The sequence below is a fragment of the Drosophila busckii genome, chromosome 3L, assembly GCF_011750605.1.
Source record: "Drosophila busckii strain San Diego stock center, stock number 13000-0081.31 chromosome 3L, ASM1175060v1, whole genome shotgun sequence".
Lineage (NCBI taxonomy): Eukaryota > Metazoa > Arthropoda > Insecta > Diptera > Drosophilidae > Drosophila > Drosophila busckii.
In genome coordinates, this window is record NC_046606.1 from 17197407 (window position 1) to 17217327 (window position 19921).

Genomic DNA, 19921 nt, shown 5'->3' on the forward strand with positions numbered 1-19921 from the left:
AAAAAAAAACGTAGCCCTAGTTAAGCAACTATTAACCTACAACAAGAATCATATAAAAATCAATGCTGTATATTTTGTGCCATTATGAATAGTTTTTAAAGCAAAGAGATAACACGTACCGAAGAAGCAATAACTGTAACTGTACACAACGATGCCTCACTTTACCCTAATCACTTTCCCCTAATCACCTAACCTAAACGAGTACGAACCCATGCCCAAGACGCAGGAGATCCCCAGTTTAATAGACTGACTGTGAGCAGCAGCTCCAAACAAAATTCGCCTACAACAAATTCGTGGTTGGTCCGATAGTCAAGGCTAAGCGCATTAAGGGCAAAACCGGAAGCCAGCGTGGCAGCTTCTCATACCATGCACTGCTCCCCAAAACCAAAAAGGAAATCTCATTTAACTTTCAGTTAACATAGCCTCGCGCTCGAAATTGTGTCACGCTGTTGCGCTAACAGTAAAATGTTAAAATCTTTTTTATGTTAAATATGTTTTGCCTTGCTTTGGTGTGTTTAATTGAATGCGTTTTAATTATGTTAGAATTCTCAACCAAGCAGCGACAGAACTGCAACAGTTAAGACCTTGACCCACACACACACACACACACACACACATACATAACACACACATCTATACATCCTTGTACTATATATTTGCAAATTTTGTGTTGCAAAATTTGTCACTTGTAAAGCTCTGCGAGTTAAGCTCATTGCACACACAGTCTCGATCCACATACATCTGTTAAAAGTCAAAGCCCCCAACTATGTTAAGTCAACTTGAATTATACAAGTATATATATAACATATATATATATATATAAACACGCTCTGTACAGCATTTTGTATGTTGTGCGAGTTTTTGTGAAACTTTTTAAAGAATTATTGAATTTCCTTATTATGTTTATGTTCTTTCGAAATAGAATTGAATTCTTTAAGTTTCCTTTACATTTCTGTTCCTTACGGCAAAGAAGCTGCACTTAAATTTTTTCGTTACTTAAACTTAAGCAAACGTAATCGGATGAAATATACATAAAGATGATGCGCCTAGAGTTAAGTTAATGAGAAATCGTGGTACGTAAGAGCCAAGCAGCTATACATTTATTGTTAAACAAGATAATTAGCTTAGCGCATAAATTATATACATATGTATATGTACGATTTAATATATATACATAGGCAAGTGAAAACACGAAAAAAAAACTAAAAACAAACAAAAAACAAAAACAAAATAAAAATATTAGTTAAAGTTGCGTTTCTTTCTTTTAACTTATGATTTTATGTTATGCTATCTTATTGTTTCCTTCAATTCATTCGTTGCTTTTGGTTTAAGCATGTCAAAGTCAAAGGATTCGATTCGCTGCAGCTGTTGACAAGCATTCTAAACTCGAAACTCAACTCGAAAACTTTCCAAAAGATACAAACTGTATGTCTAAATGTACATAACAATAATTTACAAGCAAGCCTAAACGCGACTTAACATTTAGCTTTTAAGTAGGTTAGTGTACGCAGCGAATGGAAAATGAAAACGGAAAATGGAAAACTTTGCATACAATTTGGAAATTGTCCAACGCTAGATGCAGCTTTTAGTAGTAGACGCTTGTCAAAGTCGAAATCTTTTCATTATTTCAAACATTGCAATTCTTATGAGCTCACACACACTCACACAAAGACAAACACACACACACACACACACATAGGCCTACAACTACTTAAATATAGCTTTGAAAAGTGCGCTAATTCGCTTAACATATTAACATACCAACTAAGATAGACAAACTGCTCAAATTACTAGGCACCTTACATTATTACATTGCAAATTTACATAACATAACATTATTACATCTATACAAGCATACACATACATATACGTATGGTAAACTGGTACCAGTTAACACATGAAACGCTTTGTTGGCTAGTCCCGCAACCAGATTATATAGTTAGACATAGAAAGAGAGTTAGTGCAAGAGTGAGTTACAAAAGCAAACAGAAAATAATATTGGAGAGTCCTCAAAAGTATCGAACATTTGCTCCTGTTGTGCAATTCCTTGTTTGTTGCTCTATTTGTTATGAAAATGAAAAAAAAACCAAATACCATGTTGAGAGTAATGTTGAAGACGTTAAGGAGAGAGAGAGGGAGAGAGAGAAAGGTCGGGCATAACATAGAATATGGAACAGAACAAATGACAAACCCTCAAGCTGGGCTTAAATATGTTATACAATATTATTATTACATCATGATTAATCTAGTGCTAAGCCGCAACGTAATTATAGTTTTACAACCAAACAAACAATATGCGATAAAAATGAAAGTAACACCAACAACTTGAACACCAACAACAACTTCAAATACAGCATGTAAATGTACTCGTAATAACGATTCAATGAGATAAAGACAAACAAAGTTTTTACCGACGAGCATACCGATAATGATAATTATGATGAAAAAAAGAGAAAAACAACAAAAAAAAACGACAAAAATAAATAAAATGTATTTATTTATTTTAATTTATATATACACTAGAGAGTTATTACAAATATATATATACATACTATATATATACATAATATATAAGGCAAAAAAACAAAAACAAACCCTTGTACAGATTTTTCAAAAGGCACTCCAAAGGTAAGACTGAAATTTGTTTTAGCTGCCCAGTTGTCTATGATTTATTAGCCCCAGCAACGAACTGAACACCCTCAAGGTTATTTGCCTAGCCAGCAGGGTTAATGCAGAGCTAATGCGACACATGTGCATATTAAGCGACCATAAAAACAGTTCAAGCAAATAGAAACAAGCGATAAAGAGATACGACTGCACATATGCAAACAGTACGGCGACCCAATAACCTAGAGGAGTGCTGGAGAGAGGGGAGTGGGAGGGGGAGGGTTGAACGTACAGGTATTTATGACCATGGTCAGCAAGTTCCATTGTCTGGTAATAATTGCTCTGGGGGTAGATTTGACGTCTTCATAACACGCGCGAATGAGCGAGGCAAAGCGAGGGCAGCAAGAGCAAAATACCGAAAGATATGTTGCATTGCAGTTGCCCACCAACAGTTTTGGGAAAAATGAAGCCAACAAATTACCCTGAAATGAAGCAGCAGCCGGTTGTGGCCGCGGCTCGTATCTTGGCTGTGCCATCAACATCAAGTGGAGACGACCACATTCTGTGGCAACCCATAAATCTGCCAGCTAGAGAAAGAAGAAAACCCAAAATAACGACAGCAACAGCGACAGGTTGCAGCTCAATAAAGAGCTAAATAAATATTATATCGTCTAGGAGCCCATGGGCCCAAACAAAAAGGGATGAGTTCATTTAGGGTTTAAACGCGGATTGCAGCAGGTAGCTGCTGCTGCTGCTGCTGGTGCTGGTGCCTAGTAACCTGTTTTAGACAATGCAGCGGTTAAAATCAAATGGTCATCGCTTTTGTAAACTGGTGACATTTAAAAATTATGGCATGTAAATGGAAGGCATTCTGGGAAGCGTTGACAGCCAACGGGCAACGGCGCTGTGGTTAAAGGTTCGTTCGTTGCTTGTCTTTTGGGCTCAGCTCAGCGTTCAACATACACGGGTTCGGGGGGCTACTGTTAATCAATTTAGTGCCTAGATGAAGTTATTTGTGCAGCATGCATAGATGACCCAAAGGATAAGCGCTGCAGCGCTAGCCACGATCCAGACTCAACTGATAAGCGCTGCATATATATATTATGCATTTGGCTGGCCCAACGGGGCGTATACGTAATGGAAACTTTCATGCTGACGTTGCTGTCAAGCTTTACATGGTTGATATATGAGCGGTATTAAAGCAACCAGCGCGGAGACATCAAAGTGCACACATATACAGACAAACATTTGCATACACACACACACACGCACACATAGACACAGCGAAAAGCTATAAAAATCACTTTGTAGTCGGAGGCGGCGCAAACTATGCAACAACAAGAAGCGAAGCGTAAAAAAAAGTGCAATGCAATCAATTCAAAAGAGCTGCCAGTGCATAAGAGCACTCAGTGAGGGGTGAGGTGGGGTGAGTTGGGGCGTGAGGCTGTCAGCAGGCTGCAGTTAATCCAGCAAAAAAGGCAAGCAACATAAACTGATGTTAATCCTTAAATAACGCGCGCAATATAAAGGCGACAGCCAAATGCCAATTGAATGCCAAAGCGGCTTTAAGTGCTAGAAAGACTGAGAAAGCCAAGAGCGGGACAGCTGTGTTGCAAACAAAATATAATAAATTGTTATAAAATTAAATTCAACTTTAAACTTCAATTTTAAAGTGCAGCTGCCTTAACATCATCGCATGCCAGCGCTGTTAATCTCTTCCCCCAGTTAAAGGAAAAACTGTCAACTTGCAGCTTTTGACCCGCCAAGCGGTTTGACCCCAAAAAAGTCAAGTGCGCTGCTGTGCCACACTGTGCTGTGTGACTCTGTGCGACTCTCCACGGATGAAGCTGCTGCAGGCAGCGAAGCGAAGCGTGGTAACAACACCCACCCAATCGCATACAACCACAGTGGCTCAGACTCAACTCAACTCAAGCGGCAATTGCACTCAACGCTTGAACTGGCACGCGCCGGCGCTCTCAATTGGTCTGCTCAACAACAAGCGCACTCTTGAGCGGAGGGGGCAGGGTTGGACTTGAAAGTAACTCAAAATGGGGGACGCTGGGCGAAACTCGTTCCATGCATGCTGAGCAGGGGGCGTTGCCGTTGCGAGCTGACGCCATGGCAACCAATCAAGAGACAACCCCTGAGTCGAGAGCTGAGCTAAAACCAGTTGAGCGGGTTTTTGTTGCTGCTCTGGTGGTTGTAGTGTGTGTGATCAGGTGTTTGTGTGTGTGTGTGTGTTTGCTACCACTCTCTACCAAACCGGGTCGTTCAACACACATCCATGCTGGTGTTGCTGCTGCCATCAGGCTAGAGCGCCGGCAGTTAATGCCGTGGCCTCGTAGCTGTAACAACGTCGCTCCGCTCGCCCAAGAAAGCAAGAACGCTCGTACGAGAGTCGAGTCGAGTCGCCGCTGCTTGTTTGTCGTCTCAGCTTCACACAACGGCGGAGAGTCAAGCGCACACACAAACACACACACACTCGTAATACCGTCTTGGACCCGGACTACGTCTGGCGTCTGTTATCGCGCCACGCGTTCGCCGCTTTGATAAGCAGACCGCTGCTAAGTTTTTAGCGTCGGCATATGAAACTTAATAGCAAAACCCAAGCAAAATTATTAAACAAAGTGAACAATTTTCCCAAACTCAAGTGCTAAACAAATGAAAGTGTTGCGCTTTTTAAATTCGCGCTTAAACTCAAATGAATTCTTGGCAATTAATTCGCCCGCTTGACAAATTACGCAGATTGCCAAAACACTTGGGAGCTCCCCCCATACTATAAATATAAATAATAAAAACAAAACAAACGATCTAGCGATCGATCGAAAGCCATAAGCTGGCAAGTTAAATATTTTTGTGTAAAAGACTTGGATTAAAAATCGCCAAAATTGTGGAGGCAATTAAAATGAAGGTAAGCTCCATTCCCCTCCATCCATATCTTGGCTAGATCCATCAGTTGATCGACACCTACGCTTGAGCTGGGTGTACGTTTATTATTAAACTTTTTTTTAATTGATGCACATGTAGAAACCCTTTCGGGTTTGACCCACAAATGTATATTGAACCGAAAAACCCGCGGGGTCGCTTGAGCTTATAGAAAGCAACAGGCGGCATCAATTTGCCGTGGCATGTGGACTCTAAAACAATATTGTAGTATGTGCAGGCGGCTATCTGGCTATCTGGAGTCATCAAAATGCTATCGACAAAATGTACTAATAACTTTGGAAAACGATGAGTTTCCAAAACAGACGCCGCCGTCCGTGCCAAGTTCGGTGAATATTAAAAGCACACAAATCGCGCCACGGGGTGCGATAGCATCTCTGGTGGAGTTAGGATTGGTGCGTGTATGACGACCATGTCAAAAACCCACACGTTGAGTTATGCATATTAAAGGGCGAGAGAGTTGAGGGACGTGAATTTGTTTTTATTATTTCGATATGCAAGCCAATGATAGGCGCGTTTATCATTAGTTAACAATTTTTTTGTTGTGTATTTTAATTTCGAAAACTTGAAACTTGCTCTATTCAAAACTTGTGCACAACACGAAGCGTTTAATCGATTCTGTTCGTTGCTGCAAGATTTGCTGAGCCTCAGCCTCAGCTCAGGTATGCGAGCCAAAGATTCAAAGCCACCCGCTGTGCGCTTTGTGTGAACTCTGACGCAAGAGCCAAAGCCACCCACAGGATAAAAGATACAAAATGTTAAATATTGTACGCCATGAGTTGGCTTTTTAGGCAACACTTACTCCATTCCACGCCGCCTCCCCCCGCCTCAGACCGCTTTGTTAACAGTTAGCAGTTACATTTTGATTTATGTTGCGACTGCTTTTCGCATGAGTTTATTCATCAACATAATTTTCATTACCATAGCAAATTAGACAAGGTGCTGACGCTTATTGGACCCCCACAAAAAAAAAAAAAGACGCCAATATATGGCATAAATTTGAGCGTTTTTGGCCAAGTCTATAATCGATCCAAGCCCACGTGCAGTCATAGACTTCCATAGTTATGCATATGCGCTATGCGCAGACCTTTAATAACTGTCAAGTGTGCGCAGCGTGAGATCTTAGAATAAAAGCCGCAGCAGCAGCCAGCCAGCTTCGAGTCAAATGTCAACAACTCTAAGCCGCTGCTAAGCCACAATAGCAAGCCAGACTTAAGGCTTAAGACCCTTTTTTGTTGGGTTTTATTTTTGTGGTTGCTTTGGGACTTGACATCATCGATCTTGACCCGCCCCAGTTGTTGATCCCCCAAAAAATGCCCCGAGCCATGACGCCACAGCGCTTATGAATATTCAACATTTGAATTTTGTGTACAACACTTTTTGCTTCTGCTGCTGACTAAGAATGGTTTTCAATAAACAATTTTTCATTAATAATAAATACATATGAAAAGAGACCGCTCGAGTCAAGAGTCAAACTGAAAAGCTGTTAACGCCTTCCAGTCGGCATTTTTTCTTGAACACAGCCATAAGTTATTATTCGGCCTAGCAGCCTGGCAGCTGCTGAACTTGCGTTGGGCTTAAGCTGAAACTATAAACAAATATTATGCGTAGACAAAGCGCTAGACAATGCTGTGATTATGTGCGCATTAGAGTGCATGTCCTTGCCACCAGACTACGCGTGCCGGTTGCAACCGACGTTGCAACTGGTCAACGGACACCTTGACTTGGCCGAAACGCAACGCAGCTGCCTCTTGACCCGTAATTGGATTTGGCAAGACGGCGGCGCATGCTTAATTGACAACTGCGGCCTGGCGTGACAATGCTGACAAGCAGTCTACGCCCAAGCTGTGGCGAACTGCGAAACTGCATCTTGACTTGAGCCAAGCCAATTGCCCCGATCAGGCACAAAAGACAAACAAATATCACACCTTTGTTTATGACAAAAACACACAGCGTGCACTCGAGCCAGGAGACAAAAGGCAGCCCGGAGTGGTCAGTGGTCCTTTCGCTGGGTTGCGCATGCGCCCAGCCCATCAATTTGTATTCCGAGAGACTCAAACTGAGACTGAGAGTTTTTCTCTCGAGGGAGCAACGTGTCAAAATCACAGCAGCGTTTTTAGCAGGTAAATGTGAAAATTCCCAAAATGAGTATCAAATGCAGACGCCACGACAGTCAACACGGACAGCCGGCAACCGCACAATAGATTCGAGTTGTTGTCTGAAGTGCCTTCTTGAGTTCGAGTTCGCTTCTGGGCATTGTTCGTTGTTGCATCCGCAAAATAGTCCTTAAAGGACGCTTAGTTGGCTTACAAATGATGCATGGGCAACAAAGAAAAGAACATAAAATAAAATATATATGTATATATGGACATAAGGGGCTCGACATGTAACGGCGGCGGCAAATAAAATTGTAAAATGCCACAAATCATTGCAACTGGTATGCTGGGTCTTCAGCCTGGTCCTGGCCCTGAGCATTGTCTGCTGTCAATGCGAATCGCTTGGAGTCGCCCCTAAATCGATTGTCAGCTTGCCTTGGGCTCAACCCCTGGACTAACAATCCGTAACGAGCAGCTATTGGATTTTGTTTTACATTTTGCCACAAACTTTTAATGTTTGCCTGTTGTCTCCTAGACGATTTTGTCATTAGTTTTTCATAGGCCAATTTTCCACACACACACACACACGCGCACTGAGTCAGAGTGTGCGTGTGAAAATATTGGTATTTAATTTGTTTGGCAATTGGCAGCAAAAGCTTTTAGTGCTCTAAACAAATGTTAGTCTATAGCTTAGCTTATCTAAGCATGTGAATCTAGCACAGTAGCCAGCTGCTTGACTCTTTTTGCTTCTTGCCTGGTTTTTGAAATACGCCGACACATCTCTCAACGTCGACAGTGGCCAGTTTCCAGTTTAATTCAGCGTAGTCTAGTTCTCTAAGCGCAAACTAGCAGCAGTTTTCAAAATACGCGCGCAGCTCTGCTCTGAACTGAAGTTCAAACTTGATTTATAGCTAAAATATAAACAGAAATTGGACAAATTTGCATTTGTGTTGAAGCTGCAAAGAAAAGAAAGAGGCAAAATATAGTTTGTCTTGTGCTAAGAAACATACATTTGGGTATTATTGTTATTAATTTATGCAAAATGCAGATTAAGCTAATTAATTGTAGTCAATGTTCAATAAAAAATCTTAAAAACTTTACACAATGCAAATCGTAAAAAGCAGCTGTAAAAAATCATTCGTTGACACATCAAATTATTGATGCTGTGACATCTTGACGAACTGAACAAAAGCCATCAGCTACGGATTAAGTATCCGTTTCGGTATGAAGCTCAGCTAAGCTGAGAAGAGATGAATGTTTTGGTATTTTGAATACTTTGAAAACGTTTAAAATTGCATTTTAAGCGAAATCTTTTAATCAACCCAGACAATGCGACCAACTGTTGGCTAGAGTTAAGAAATCTAACTGTCAGCAATATAAAGATTTAATTTGAATTTATGATATCATAAAAGTTATTTAACATATGAGTTTATTATACACTTTGCATAATAATAAAATTCATGTTCCAGTTTTTATAGCAAAATCTTTTGCCCAGCGATTTACAAGCGATTTATGCGCGAATTTCTTCCACTGACAGTTTCAGCAAGCAGTACCGATACCGGTACCGGTTCAGATCTCAAGAGTGAAGACTTCAAGACTAAACTAAGTCTTCTGTCTCTGTCCCTCACTCTCACTCGCTCTTACAGTTGTTTGCACAACTGCCGTTGAACATTTGCGGCAAAGCACAAAATATAATATATGTATAAATAATGAGAGTTGATAAAAAATGGCAATATAAATGTTTGCCGTGCAGTTATTTGATTTAGTGGCAGAGCGAGAGCGTTTAAGCGTGCACTAGAAAGAGACAAGGCCATAGTTGTGCATAAATTAATGAAAGAAAATATATGAAATGCCGTTAGGCGAATTTCGCACAACATTCTGAGTCATATCTAAATAAATTCGTATAGCTTTTTATTGTCCATAGATAGTTTAATAGTTAAATAATTATAATGATCAGGTTCCGTATGCAAATATACTAGGCTGACAGTTATAGGCTATGAGAGAGAGAGACCTGAATATGTTGACATGCTTTTAACCTCACGGAATGAGTGAAACATAAACATAAAATGTGGCTGCCTATCAATTTAGTGGCTTTAGCAACTAAAGCTTTAAAGTAGAGCTAAGATCAAAACTGGTGCCGGGACTTAAGCGGACCGCATAATCTCGAAGCCCCGCAACCCGCAACAAGAGTTTGGGGTTGGGGAATATCGAAACGCTTTGAAATTTAATATGAAAACGCTGTCTATGCAAATGAACATTGCCACCTGTTTATGTTTATGGCCAATGAAAATGGCAGCATCCTCAAGCAGCAAGCAGCAGCACAAGAAGCAGCAGCAGTTAAGATATACAAAAACAAAGAAAACAAACGGTATTGGCTGCAACCGATCCAATCCAGCAAACGATCTATCAAGTGGCTATTTTGAGTTGCTCAGCGCTGAGTTGCTGTCTTGAGTGCGTATATGTGTGTGTGTGTGTGTGGATAATCTTGGTGGGAAAAACGTGAGAACATTTGGGTATGCAAATCACTTTCGGACTTTCAGCGTAAGCAGGCAAACGTTCCTCGTCGTCGTTTCAATAAAATATACAACAAACTAAAACGAAGAAAGTATTAAAATAAAATTTATTTGGTATGGGGCGAGCCACAGTTATAATAAAACGCGTCTGGGAGCGCACACAAAGCCCAATGTTTGCCAACAACAACAACAACAAAAATAATAACAACAACAACATGAATAACAAGAAGAAGAACATTGCTTATAGCGGCTGTAAAACACAAGGCAGTCAACGCTCTTTGGGGATACACAGTACCCAGTTTCCGAAAAGATCGTTGAGATCGTTGCGTTGATGCTGTGATATTGAGTTGAACTGAGTTGAGTTGAGTTGAGTTTTGTGTTTTGTAGTGTAATAAAGTGCGACATTTTAAGTCGTCGACTGATCGCGGTAATAACTTGTCAACACCGTTCCCCAACAATATAACCATTAAAGCCGCAGTCTGCGTCATCTAGAGAGCGACCCAAAACAATTTATATTAATAGCTACATCTACATAACATACAGACATACTACATATATTTGTATCTGAAAAGTTTTGAAAATAACATTGGTATGTTTAGCATAGAATATGCTTTGGCACTTGCTTTGACTTTGGCTTTGGCTTTGGCTTTCTGCCGCCAACTACAACTACTTAACTGTTAAGTTTGCATTACGCTATAGACAACTGGCAGCTGCAGATCAAGCAAGTTTTTTTTTCTTGTTTTTTTTTTTTTGTTTTTGGCTATAAAAACGTTGGCGGCTCGCTGAGCCCATTGGCCATAAAATATTTTACGATGTTACGCCAACAAAGCAACAGCAAGCAGCTAAGCCAGCCATATAACCGCTCTCACTCACACACACACAGACACAAACACACACATACAGGCACACACAGGCTCATTCGCTTCAACTAACTATAGCTGTCTGAATGAGTTTTCGTTCTCTTTGCCATCATAATATTTGCCTAGACCAAAAAGCGCGCTTGGTTTTAGGCCAGGAACCTGCTGCAGCCACTGCGGGAAGCTGTAAATGTGTGCGTGTATGAGAGTATGTGTGTGTGCGTGTGATGTGTGAATATGTTGTGAGAATTGAATGGCATATGCACATTTTGTCGCCAGTGATAAAATTTAATAACGCTGATAAATTTAGCAAAAACATGTTGGTCCCAATGACATAAAGCGGTAATTAAGTTTGCTGACTCGCAGCAGGACATAGTGACAGCTAATGCGATAAGGTTGGCAGTACAGTGAAGCTTGCCAAAACGCAACAGCTTAACACATGAGCTAAACAAATGAGTTTATTAATAATGAGATTTAAAGGAAATAATTATATAATTAACAAATATATTATTTTAAAATAAAATTAAAAATAATATTGACTACAAAATATTAAAAGAAATTATTTTTTTTATCGAATTATTCAAAATTGTCTAAAATATTTATTACTGCTAAAATTTTGCTTACATAAGTTTCAAATCATTTCATAATATTTGTATGAGCAGCAAATGAAATTTAAAGTATTTTTTAAAACATGGCCATAGTAAAATGCTTCTGCATTGTTAGAAATTTGACTTATTTATTGTGCTATAAATTGAAAATACTTTTCTAAATGTTTTTCCCATTCAATTGTTGTTAGCGCGTGACCACTGTATAACTATAGAAAGCTTTCGCTTTTGCTTGGACTTGCACTCTTTTGTTCGCTCTGCTTTTATTCTTGATTATTTTATTTAGTCTTGTATTATGGGTGCTATTAATTTGATTGGATCAATGGGCGCGACAACAGCCATAGCCAAAGCTATATATCTGCATACATATAGTCATCGCAGACAATGGCATATAGTCGCAACACTATGATGCGTGTCCATTGAGAGCGAGCGCTCTTTGAAATATTTGTAAACATTTAAGCAATTTATGGTGCATGGCTCCGTGTACGAGTTTTGTATTTTAAATATGCATATGTATGCGTGTGGAGTTGTGTGGGCGCCTCATTCGTTTTTCATTCATAAAGAGTAGTCATTAAATAACAATCAGCAGCAACGCTGATCTTAACGCCAAACAAACGCCGACGTGTAAATTGCTATAATATTTTAAAATATAGCTCCGAGCTTAAACAGTGTCCCACGTATAAAAATAACAACAACAACAATACGAATTCGAATAATAAATAGTAGCTCTAATTAAAATTGAAATAAGTCAATAGGCTTCAACTACTTTTCAAATATTTAGTTGTAAGTTGTAAGCAACGATGCATTGCAATTTGTTATTATTATTTTTACAGTTGATGTCCATTTGAAAAGCGCCTTAAATAGTTTTTATATATAGAGCTGCCAAAGGCCTTAAACAAACATTATGGCCAGCAGCGACAAGTGGCCAAGAGGCTTTAACACACACATACGCACACACATACACATACACGCAGTACGCCGCACTCAGCCTTTATTTAATGTATTATTTTCAAATAGCTTTGTCATGTGGTTGAGCGACATTCTCACGCTGTTTACATTTGTTGATTTTCATTATTTGGTTTGTCCCTCAGCTCAAGCCACGAATGACAAGTCACCAAGGGCTTTTATGTATCCAACTCTCTCTCTCTCTCTCTCTGATCGAGTTTGCTGCCATTGATGATCGCTCAATTTGCGCAATGACGTGTATAAATGCTCAATGAATAGTTTTTGGGTAATCGATCTTCTAGGCGTAGACTGAAGATGCTACAGTTCTTGAGCATAGAAAATTGTTATAGGCAATTGCTACTGTGGAAAGTCGCTCACACAGTTAAACAATTGATGAGTTATGCGGCAAGTTGTATTCAAATAAATATATTTACCCGTGTGTGTGTGTGTGTCTCACACCTTGCTTTGGGACAGCTGAATTTCTGGTGTATTGCTGCCGTAAATTTTATTGCATACTCTTGAGGGTTTGCCTAGTCTTCTTCTTTTTTAGTTATTTATGACACTTGAGCAAAAGTTGCAAGGTGCAAGTTTCAGCGTTTTGTGTCACTTTTATGACTGAAGAAGAAACAAAAGAGAAACAATGACACTGCTATCTTTTATCTTATCTATTATCAAACAAACGTTGGCCCGCTGTTTATTTATTGTCGCTTTTAAATTAATTTTATATCACTAAGCCATCTATAATATGTTTAATATGCATAGCTTTAATTTTGAACTCGAGCTTTAGCATTTATATTAAGTTAATATTAGCTACTAGCCTCATAATATGCCTAGTTTAGTAGCCGAGCTCATGTTCTGACTTAATAAACACATTTAAATGCCAGCCCGAAGTGCTTTAACGTTAATACTATATTCAGCCTTGCCACAGACAACTGACATATTTTCAAAAAGTGGGCATAGACATGACAGCAATAGCAACAACAATATGCTTATATGTGTGTGTGTGTGTGTGTGTTTGTGTGTGTGTGCATAAAGTACAGAACGCCAGTCAAGTCAAAGTCTGGCGTCAGTGAAAAAAAAAACAGAGGAAAACAAATTGCTAAAAACACCCCGAGTCTGTTGCAGGCAGCACGCAGCTTCTGGGGTTTGGGTTTTTGGGTTTGCAGTTGGTCCGCCTGGGCAATGTGAAAAGTTAAACGAAAGTGACAGCAGCGACAGGCAGGCAGTCAGGCAGGCAGGCAAGCAGGCATGGCAGTCAATGCGCAGGCGCTGAGGGGGCTAGGGGAGGGTGTGATTAAACGTGTCACATAAGGCAAGGGCAGCGGCAGCGGCAACGCGGTTGAAAAGTTAAATGGCAGCAGCGGCTGAAGCTGAAGCAGCGCGCGCGCAACCAAAAATGAACAGCAGCCACCATGTTAGCATGTAGTTATAACCACACACACATAGATATTAATATGTGTGCGTGTGTGTGAGCTACATGTTGCTTGTATTTGATGGTGGCCATATTGCATTTTCAATAGCAAAGGCATTTCCCAGGCAGTCGGACGACCCTCGCTCGAATCCGAATTCCAGCCATTGCCAAAAAATATCTCATCGTTGGCAGCTTGTAGTACATGCTTTATATTTGTTTACAGTTGATCTGCGATTTTTAGTTTGAATTTGCATTTAGCTTGACATCTGAACCCGCCTTTAAGCCAGTCTATTTATGGGTTTTTATTAATTGGCAGAGACGCGCTCTGGCTCTATTGGCACACTTTGATCTTGTGCCGACGACTGCTGTGCGCTAGTCACGGTCGAGTTATTGTTTAAATTTGTATTTATTTTGTGTGCGTTATGTATTTACATTTCGTGCTATTTGTATTTATTTTCGTCTATGTATTTATTTTTTTTTCTTTTTTGTCAATGGCAGTCGGCGGCTGCTTTTAACAGCAACAACAACAAATATTGTCAGCCAAGTTAATAACAGCTTGCCAAGTTCCGCTGCAAAAAAGTAAACGCTTCACAACAATCAGTTGTAGCAACAATTGTTTTGCAACAACAACAACAGCAACAGCAACAGTCAGCAATTAATTTGTTCAAAAAAAAGAAAACGGTACATTTTTTTTTTTACTACCGCATTGATTAATGGAAAACCAATTTTTCGTTATCGTCGGCGTCGCCGTTGTGGGTTTTGTTGACAATTTTTTATTAATGTGTATGAAAATATGCAAAACGCTTGCCATTAATTAAATGTGTTAAGTCTCTTGTACTGAATTAAGCATCGTCGATATTGAAAGGCATGATAAATTGAAAGTAATTTAAAGCGAGCACACATGTGTGGGTAAAATTAAAATAAGAGTTGCATTCGCATACGAGAAATTCGAAATTTAGAATTAATATAAATTAAATTAATAGTTGAATACGTATATTGCAATCATAATTAATTGCATACAACAGTTACTTAAATAAATAGTAATTCGCAAATAGCAAGTGATTGTCAGTTGGGCGCTCGCTTGATCTTCGAATTACATAAGCAGCAACTGCTCTAAATTCGGAATTCGAACAAAACACGATTCTCGGTCGCTCTCTTCTGATGTTTTAGTGCCGCTCATTTATAATACTTTGTATGCGTGTTGCTAAAATTGTTAAATTATGCAAAGTTATATGTTTGAAAATGTTTTGCACACCTTCTCCTTCCTTCCTCTTTCTATATTTAAATAGTAGCTAGCAGCAGCTAAAAATAAACTTAATTAAAAATTAAATGCTTGTAATTGATTTATAAATGCTGCAGAAACACAGAAAAGCAATTTAATATATGACAATGTTTTTTTTAAATACAATCATCATTTATAAGCAGCAAAGATGCTACCAGGCATGCAATAATATTATATTTGTTGAAAAAAAGCGTAACATGCAGCCCAAATGAATATTCATTAGCCATGATACAATAAACAAATAAAATACGAATAAAACATATTTGGTAAAGTGACTGCACTGTGACTCTGACTGTGATTTGTAATTGTTGAAACGTTCAAGTTAGGCTTGAGCAACAACAACAACATCAAACAAAACAGCAACAACAACTGATATAGTATAGCATTGCATTAGCATAAGATTTGTTAAATTTATGTGTTGAGCTACAAAAGAAACTCGTCTGCTGGCTATAGCTGATGGCGTTTCCTAGTGTCTTTTGTTATTGTTATTGGGGAATTTTAATATACATTTATAAGTTAAATGTTGCAGGAGGGGGGGCAAATAAAACAGAAGCCGACGGCGAATTCGTTAGATTTATTGAGCGATTTCGTTTGAAAGCATAACAAAAGATACAAATGCGAACCAGGCTAAGGCGCTTGTGCTTTACACCGATCTTCGTCTTCGACTTCGTCCAAGCCAACGATCCGGTTCGCTTTGACTTCAAACAGAAACCACTAAGCTTATAAATTTTCGTGTTAGTTTATTTATTTGCATAGCGCGTAGAACAATTTGCATTTGTCGCTAGCTAAAAGCCCAGTGCACTGATATTTACTTAAACACACACACACACGCATTCGCAAAAACTTATTTATTTATTAATATGTTTGTTTATATTTGCAGACTGAGCTGCGTTCCTGCGCAGCGTGCGGTGAGCCAATCTCGGATCGTTTTTTCCTCGAGGTTGGCGGCTGCTCGTGGCACGCCCATTGCCTCCGCTGTTGCATGTGCATGTGCCCGCTGGATCGCCAACAGTCGTGCTACATACGCGAACGCCAAGTCTACTGCAAGGCCGATTACAGCAAGTAAGTAGCTCAAATAAATATTATATTATATATTATTATATTATATATATAAGCAAACACATAGGTGTGACAAATATTTGAAAATGTTTTTTAATGCTTAACTTCTAAAGTAAAAATGTATTTTCTGGAAAACAAAAAAAAAATAGAGTAGTAATAACTTTTGTTCTTAAATAAAATAAAACAATATTTTCTCTGGAGTGGAAAACTTCCAACTACGCTTAGCATAAATTTCACATGTTGCCAAATTCATGAACAAAAATGTTCTTAAATTTCAAAAGTTCCAATGTTTTGTGTGTTCGATTGTTCGATTTTCGAACTATGTATGCACAAGTGTTTTTCACATATTTTCCCACACAGCGCACATATGTACATAGAGTACCTGATAGAGTCTCAGGTTAATTGTAGCAGTTCGATAGCGTTGCGACTTAATCCCTAAGATAAACATGCCGCCAACAAGCTGCAACCAAAACGCTTTCAAAGCAACTTTCAGTGCTACAGCCTTTGAGATGCAAGTTGCAAGCCAAAGTATCTGACAGATACACACTATGGATACTATATGGCTATGGCTGGGGCTGGGGTCGGCACAGGCGGAAAACGGTGTCGACTTCGAACGAAATGAAAATAAACAAACAAACGCGCCGTGAGATGCTGTAAAAATATTTATTTTTCAAGTTAAGAATTTTAAGTGTGCATTGGGCGCTGGGCCAAGCTCAAAAGAAAAAAATAACACACAGTCCCAATGGAGACATCAGCATCAGCTATGGCTATGCCATCGTCACATTGCATTGCGCGTCCAGTCATCGCGTAGCTTGTTGTGCTTGTAAAAATAAGCTTAAAAGCTAACAATAAGCCCCAAAAGTTGCCAACTAAACGGCAGCAAGGCAGCAGCAGCAGCGACAACAGCAACAACTTCCGCTTAGAAAACGTGCAATGAAAACATAAGCGAAATATATATATGTATATATATAAGAGACCAGAGACCAGAGTCGCCCAGCAGCCACATTAAACATAATTTCCGTTTTGTAATTTAACATTTCTGTTTTGTTTTTTTCTTGCAGAAGTTTTGGCGCCAAGTGCTCGAAATGCTGTCGCGGCATCTCCGCCTCGGATTGGGTGCGACGAGCGCGCGATTTGGTGTTCCATTTGGCCTGCTTTGCCTGCGATCAATGCGGACGCCAGTTGTCCACTGGCGAGCAGTTTGCGCTCATGGATGACCGTGTGCTTTGCAAGGCTCATTATCTTGAAACGGTCGAGGGTGGCACCACATCAAGTGACGGTAATAACCAACAACAACAACTTGTTGCCAACATGTGGCATGCTTGAATGCAACGCTTGGCAATTTGGCTAGCGCCAGTCAGTCGCCATTGTAGTCAGACTCTCAGCTCCTGTGCTCATGATGAAATCGTGTCACAACTGAGGCATAAAGCCGCAACCACTCGCAGTCGCCGTCGCAGTCGCAGTCGCTGTGGCTGTTGCTGTTGCAGACGTGATCGGCCTAAGCGTTGAGACCACCATGGCTGCCAACTGGGGCTGGGGCCATAAAGCCAAGCATGGCTATAAACTATATAAACACTTTTGACATTTTCAATTTGGTTCACTGTCAAAATGCTTTTAGACGCAGGCTTAGGCACGTTCTGTACGCATTTACCTTTTAACCTCTTTAACCCCCCCTCTCTTTCAATCTTTCTGTTTCTTATAGATGGCTGTGATGGTGATGGTTATCACAAGAGTAAAACGAAACGCGTGCGCACCACCTTCACCGAGGAGCAATTGCAAGTGCTGCAGGCCAACTTTCAGATTGACAGTAATCCGGATGGTCAGGATTTGGAGCGCATTGCCTCGGTGACCGGTCTGAGCAAGCGTGTGACGCAAGTTTGGTTTCAGAATTCGCGTGCGCGTCAGAAAAAACACATACATGCTGGTAAGAATAAAAGTAAGTAGTGGATTAGTGCAGCATGTTATCCCCCCAAAAACTCCCTACCCACTTACCCGCTCCCGAACTAGCTCCTAAGATACACCCATCAATATATGTTAAGCGTAAACAGTAGCAGTAGCATTTTGCGTGTGACAACAAAACTAATCAAGTTTATTATTTTGTTTGCTCTGTTTTCAACAAAACGATTTCTGATTGCAGTACGCGAACCGGAAGGAAGCTCATTTGCGCGTCATATTAACCTGCAGTTAACGTACTCGTTTCAGAATAACCCACAGAATCCCATGCATATGAATGGCACCAAAGGCGCTCTATATCCAGCGCATGGTAAGCAGACAGCGAGACAGAGTTCCCGTTCGAAAACTGAAATTCTAAATGCGAAATTTTCTCCTTAGAATCCTCTATGGATGAACTGTCGCAAGACTCGAGCGTCCACTGCATGCCCAGCGAGGTGTGACTGGAACAGTCCTCGCCAGCGCGTGCCCATCGCTAGCCCAAAGCTTGGGCACTGTGATTCGCAACACACGTGGATCGTTGGCGCTAAACTCAATTCAAAAACGTCCTTTCCTAGTCAAAATTTTATGTACAGCTAAGCGCTCAAATGAAATACACAAAAACTATACACACCCACACACACAGCATGGATTACAACTACAACTATAACAACAAAACGAACAGATACGTTTAGCATAAAATTAAGGCATAAATCGCAACAAGTTAAGGCTGTTTGTGCAACAGTTAATGCTTAGAGCATTGCAACAAACGTTACCCAGTCCAAGGTCCCAGCTCTCTACACCAAAGTAGACACACACACACACACACACACATCTCAAAACATTCCTGCATAGCCTATAAACCTAAGCTTAGTTTAGTTAATTTAATTTAAATGAAATTTAAATTTAATTTAGTTTAATGCTTAAGTGTTAAGTGTTTCCCTCTCTCTCACACACTCTAACTCTCTCTCTCTCTCCCTCTTGCTAGTACTTGCGTCCCCCTTGTACATGTCTTTTAGTTGTTAAGCTAAGAAAAAAGAAAAACTGCAGCTGCTTGCCAAGGCTTTTGTAAAATATTTATACGCCTACTATTCATGAGAATGTTGTTATTGTTTATTTTCTTGTTTTTTAAATGTTTAAATCAAATTATCTATACATAATATACATAGTAACTACATATATACCTAAACGGCCAGGCATTTTGTACATAGTAGTAGTAATACTAGCAAAAATTGATAAGCAACGCGTATAAACATTTAGTTAACACAAATTATAAACAGCTACAATTAATGATGAATCGAAATCAATTAAAGAAAAAACAAATTAAAAACAAACAAACAACTGCTAACAATTTTGTAAAAAAGAAATCTGCGTATCAAAGTGTTTTAAATGGGGTTTGTCTCAAGTAATTAATAGTTTCATTTAGCAAAGCTTTTAACTCAAGCTCAAGCGCTTGCCAAGCAATTGAACGCTAATGTGTCAACGCCAGCTGATCCTATGGAGCAGCTTGATTTCCGGTGCAACTGCTTGCCACAGACAGTGTGACGACTGCTTGTGGCAACGCTCGGGCACGGGCTCTCAAGTTGCCAGTCATGTGGCAGCATTCTGGAGTGTTGCACTTCAGGCTCGGGCGTTAAGTGCGCTGGCCATCGAACGCATTAATTGAATTATAAG

General features: G+C 39.8%; 1 protein-coding gene across 1 annotated transcript; it reads left to right on the forward strand.

Annotated features, from left to right (window-relative positions):
- Window positions 1-16187: 16187 nt before the first annotated feature.
- On the forward strand, window positions 16188-19344 carry LOC108599013 (LIM/homeobox protein Awh). The gene is made up of 5 exons (XM_017985791.2): window positions 16188-16321; window positions 17380-17597; window positions 18021-18242; window positions 18456-18581; window positions 18650-19344. The coding sequence occupies exons 1-5, from the start codon at window positions 16242-16244 to the stop codon at window positions 18709-18711; spliced, it is 708 nt and encodes a 235-aa protein (XP_017841280.1). The 5' UTR covers window positions 16188-16241; the 3' UTR covers window positions 18712-19344.
- Window positions 19345-19921: the final 577 nt, after the last annotated feature.

Excerpts from the sequence above, each read along its gene's own strand:
- LOC108599013 (XM_017985791.2), top strand. The coding sequence starts at position 16,242 with ATGTGCATGTGCCCGCTGGATCGCCAACAGTCGTGCTACATACGCGAA. Across the intron at positions 16,322-17,379 it reads TGCAAGGCCGATTACAGCAA|AAGTTTTGGCGCCAAGTGCT; the intron begins GTAAGTAGCTCA and ends TTTTTCTTGCAG. Across the intron at positions 17,598-18,020 it reads TGGCACCACATCAAGTGACG|ATGGCTGTGATGGTGATGGT; the intron begins GTAATAACCAAC and ends TGTTTCTTATAG.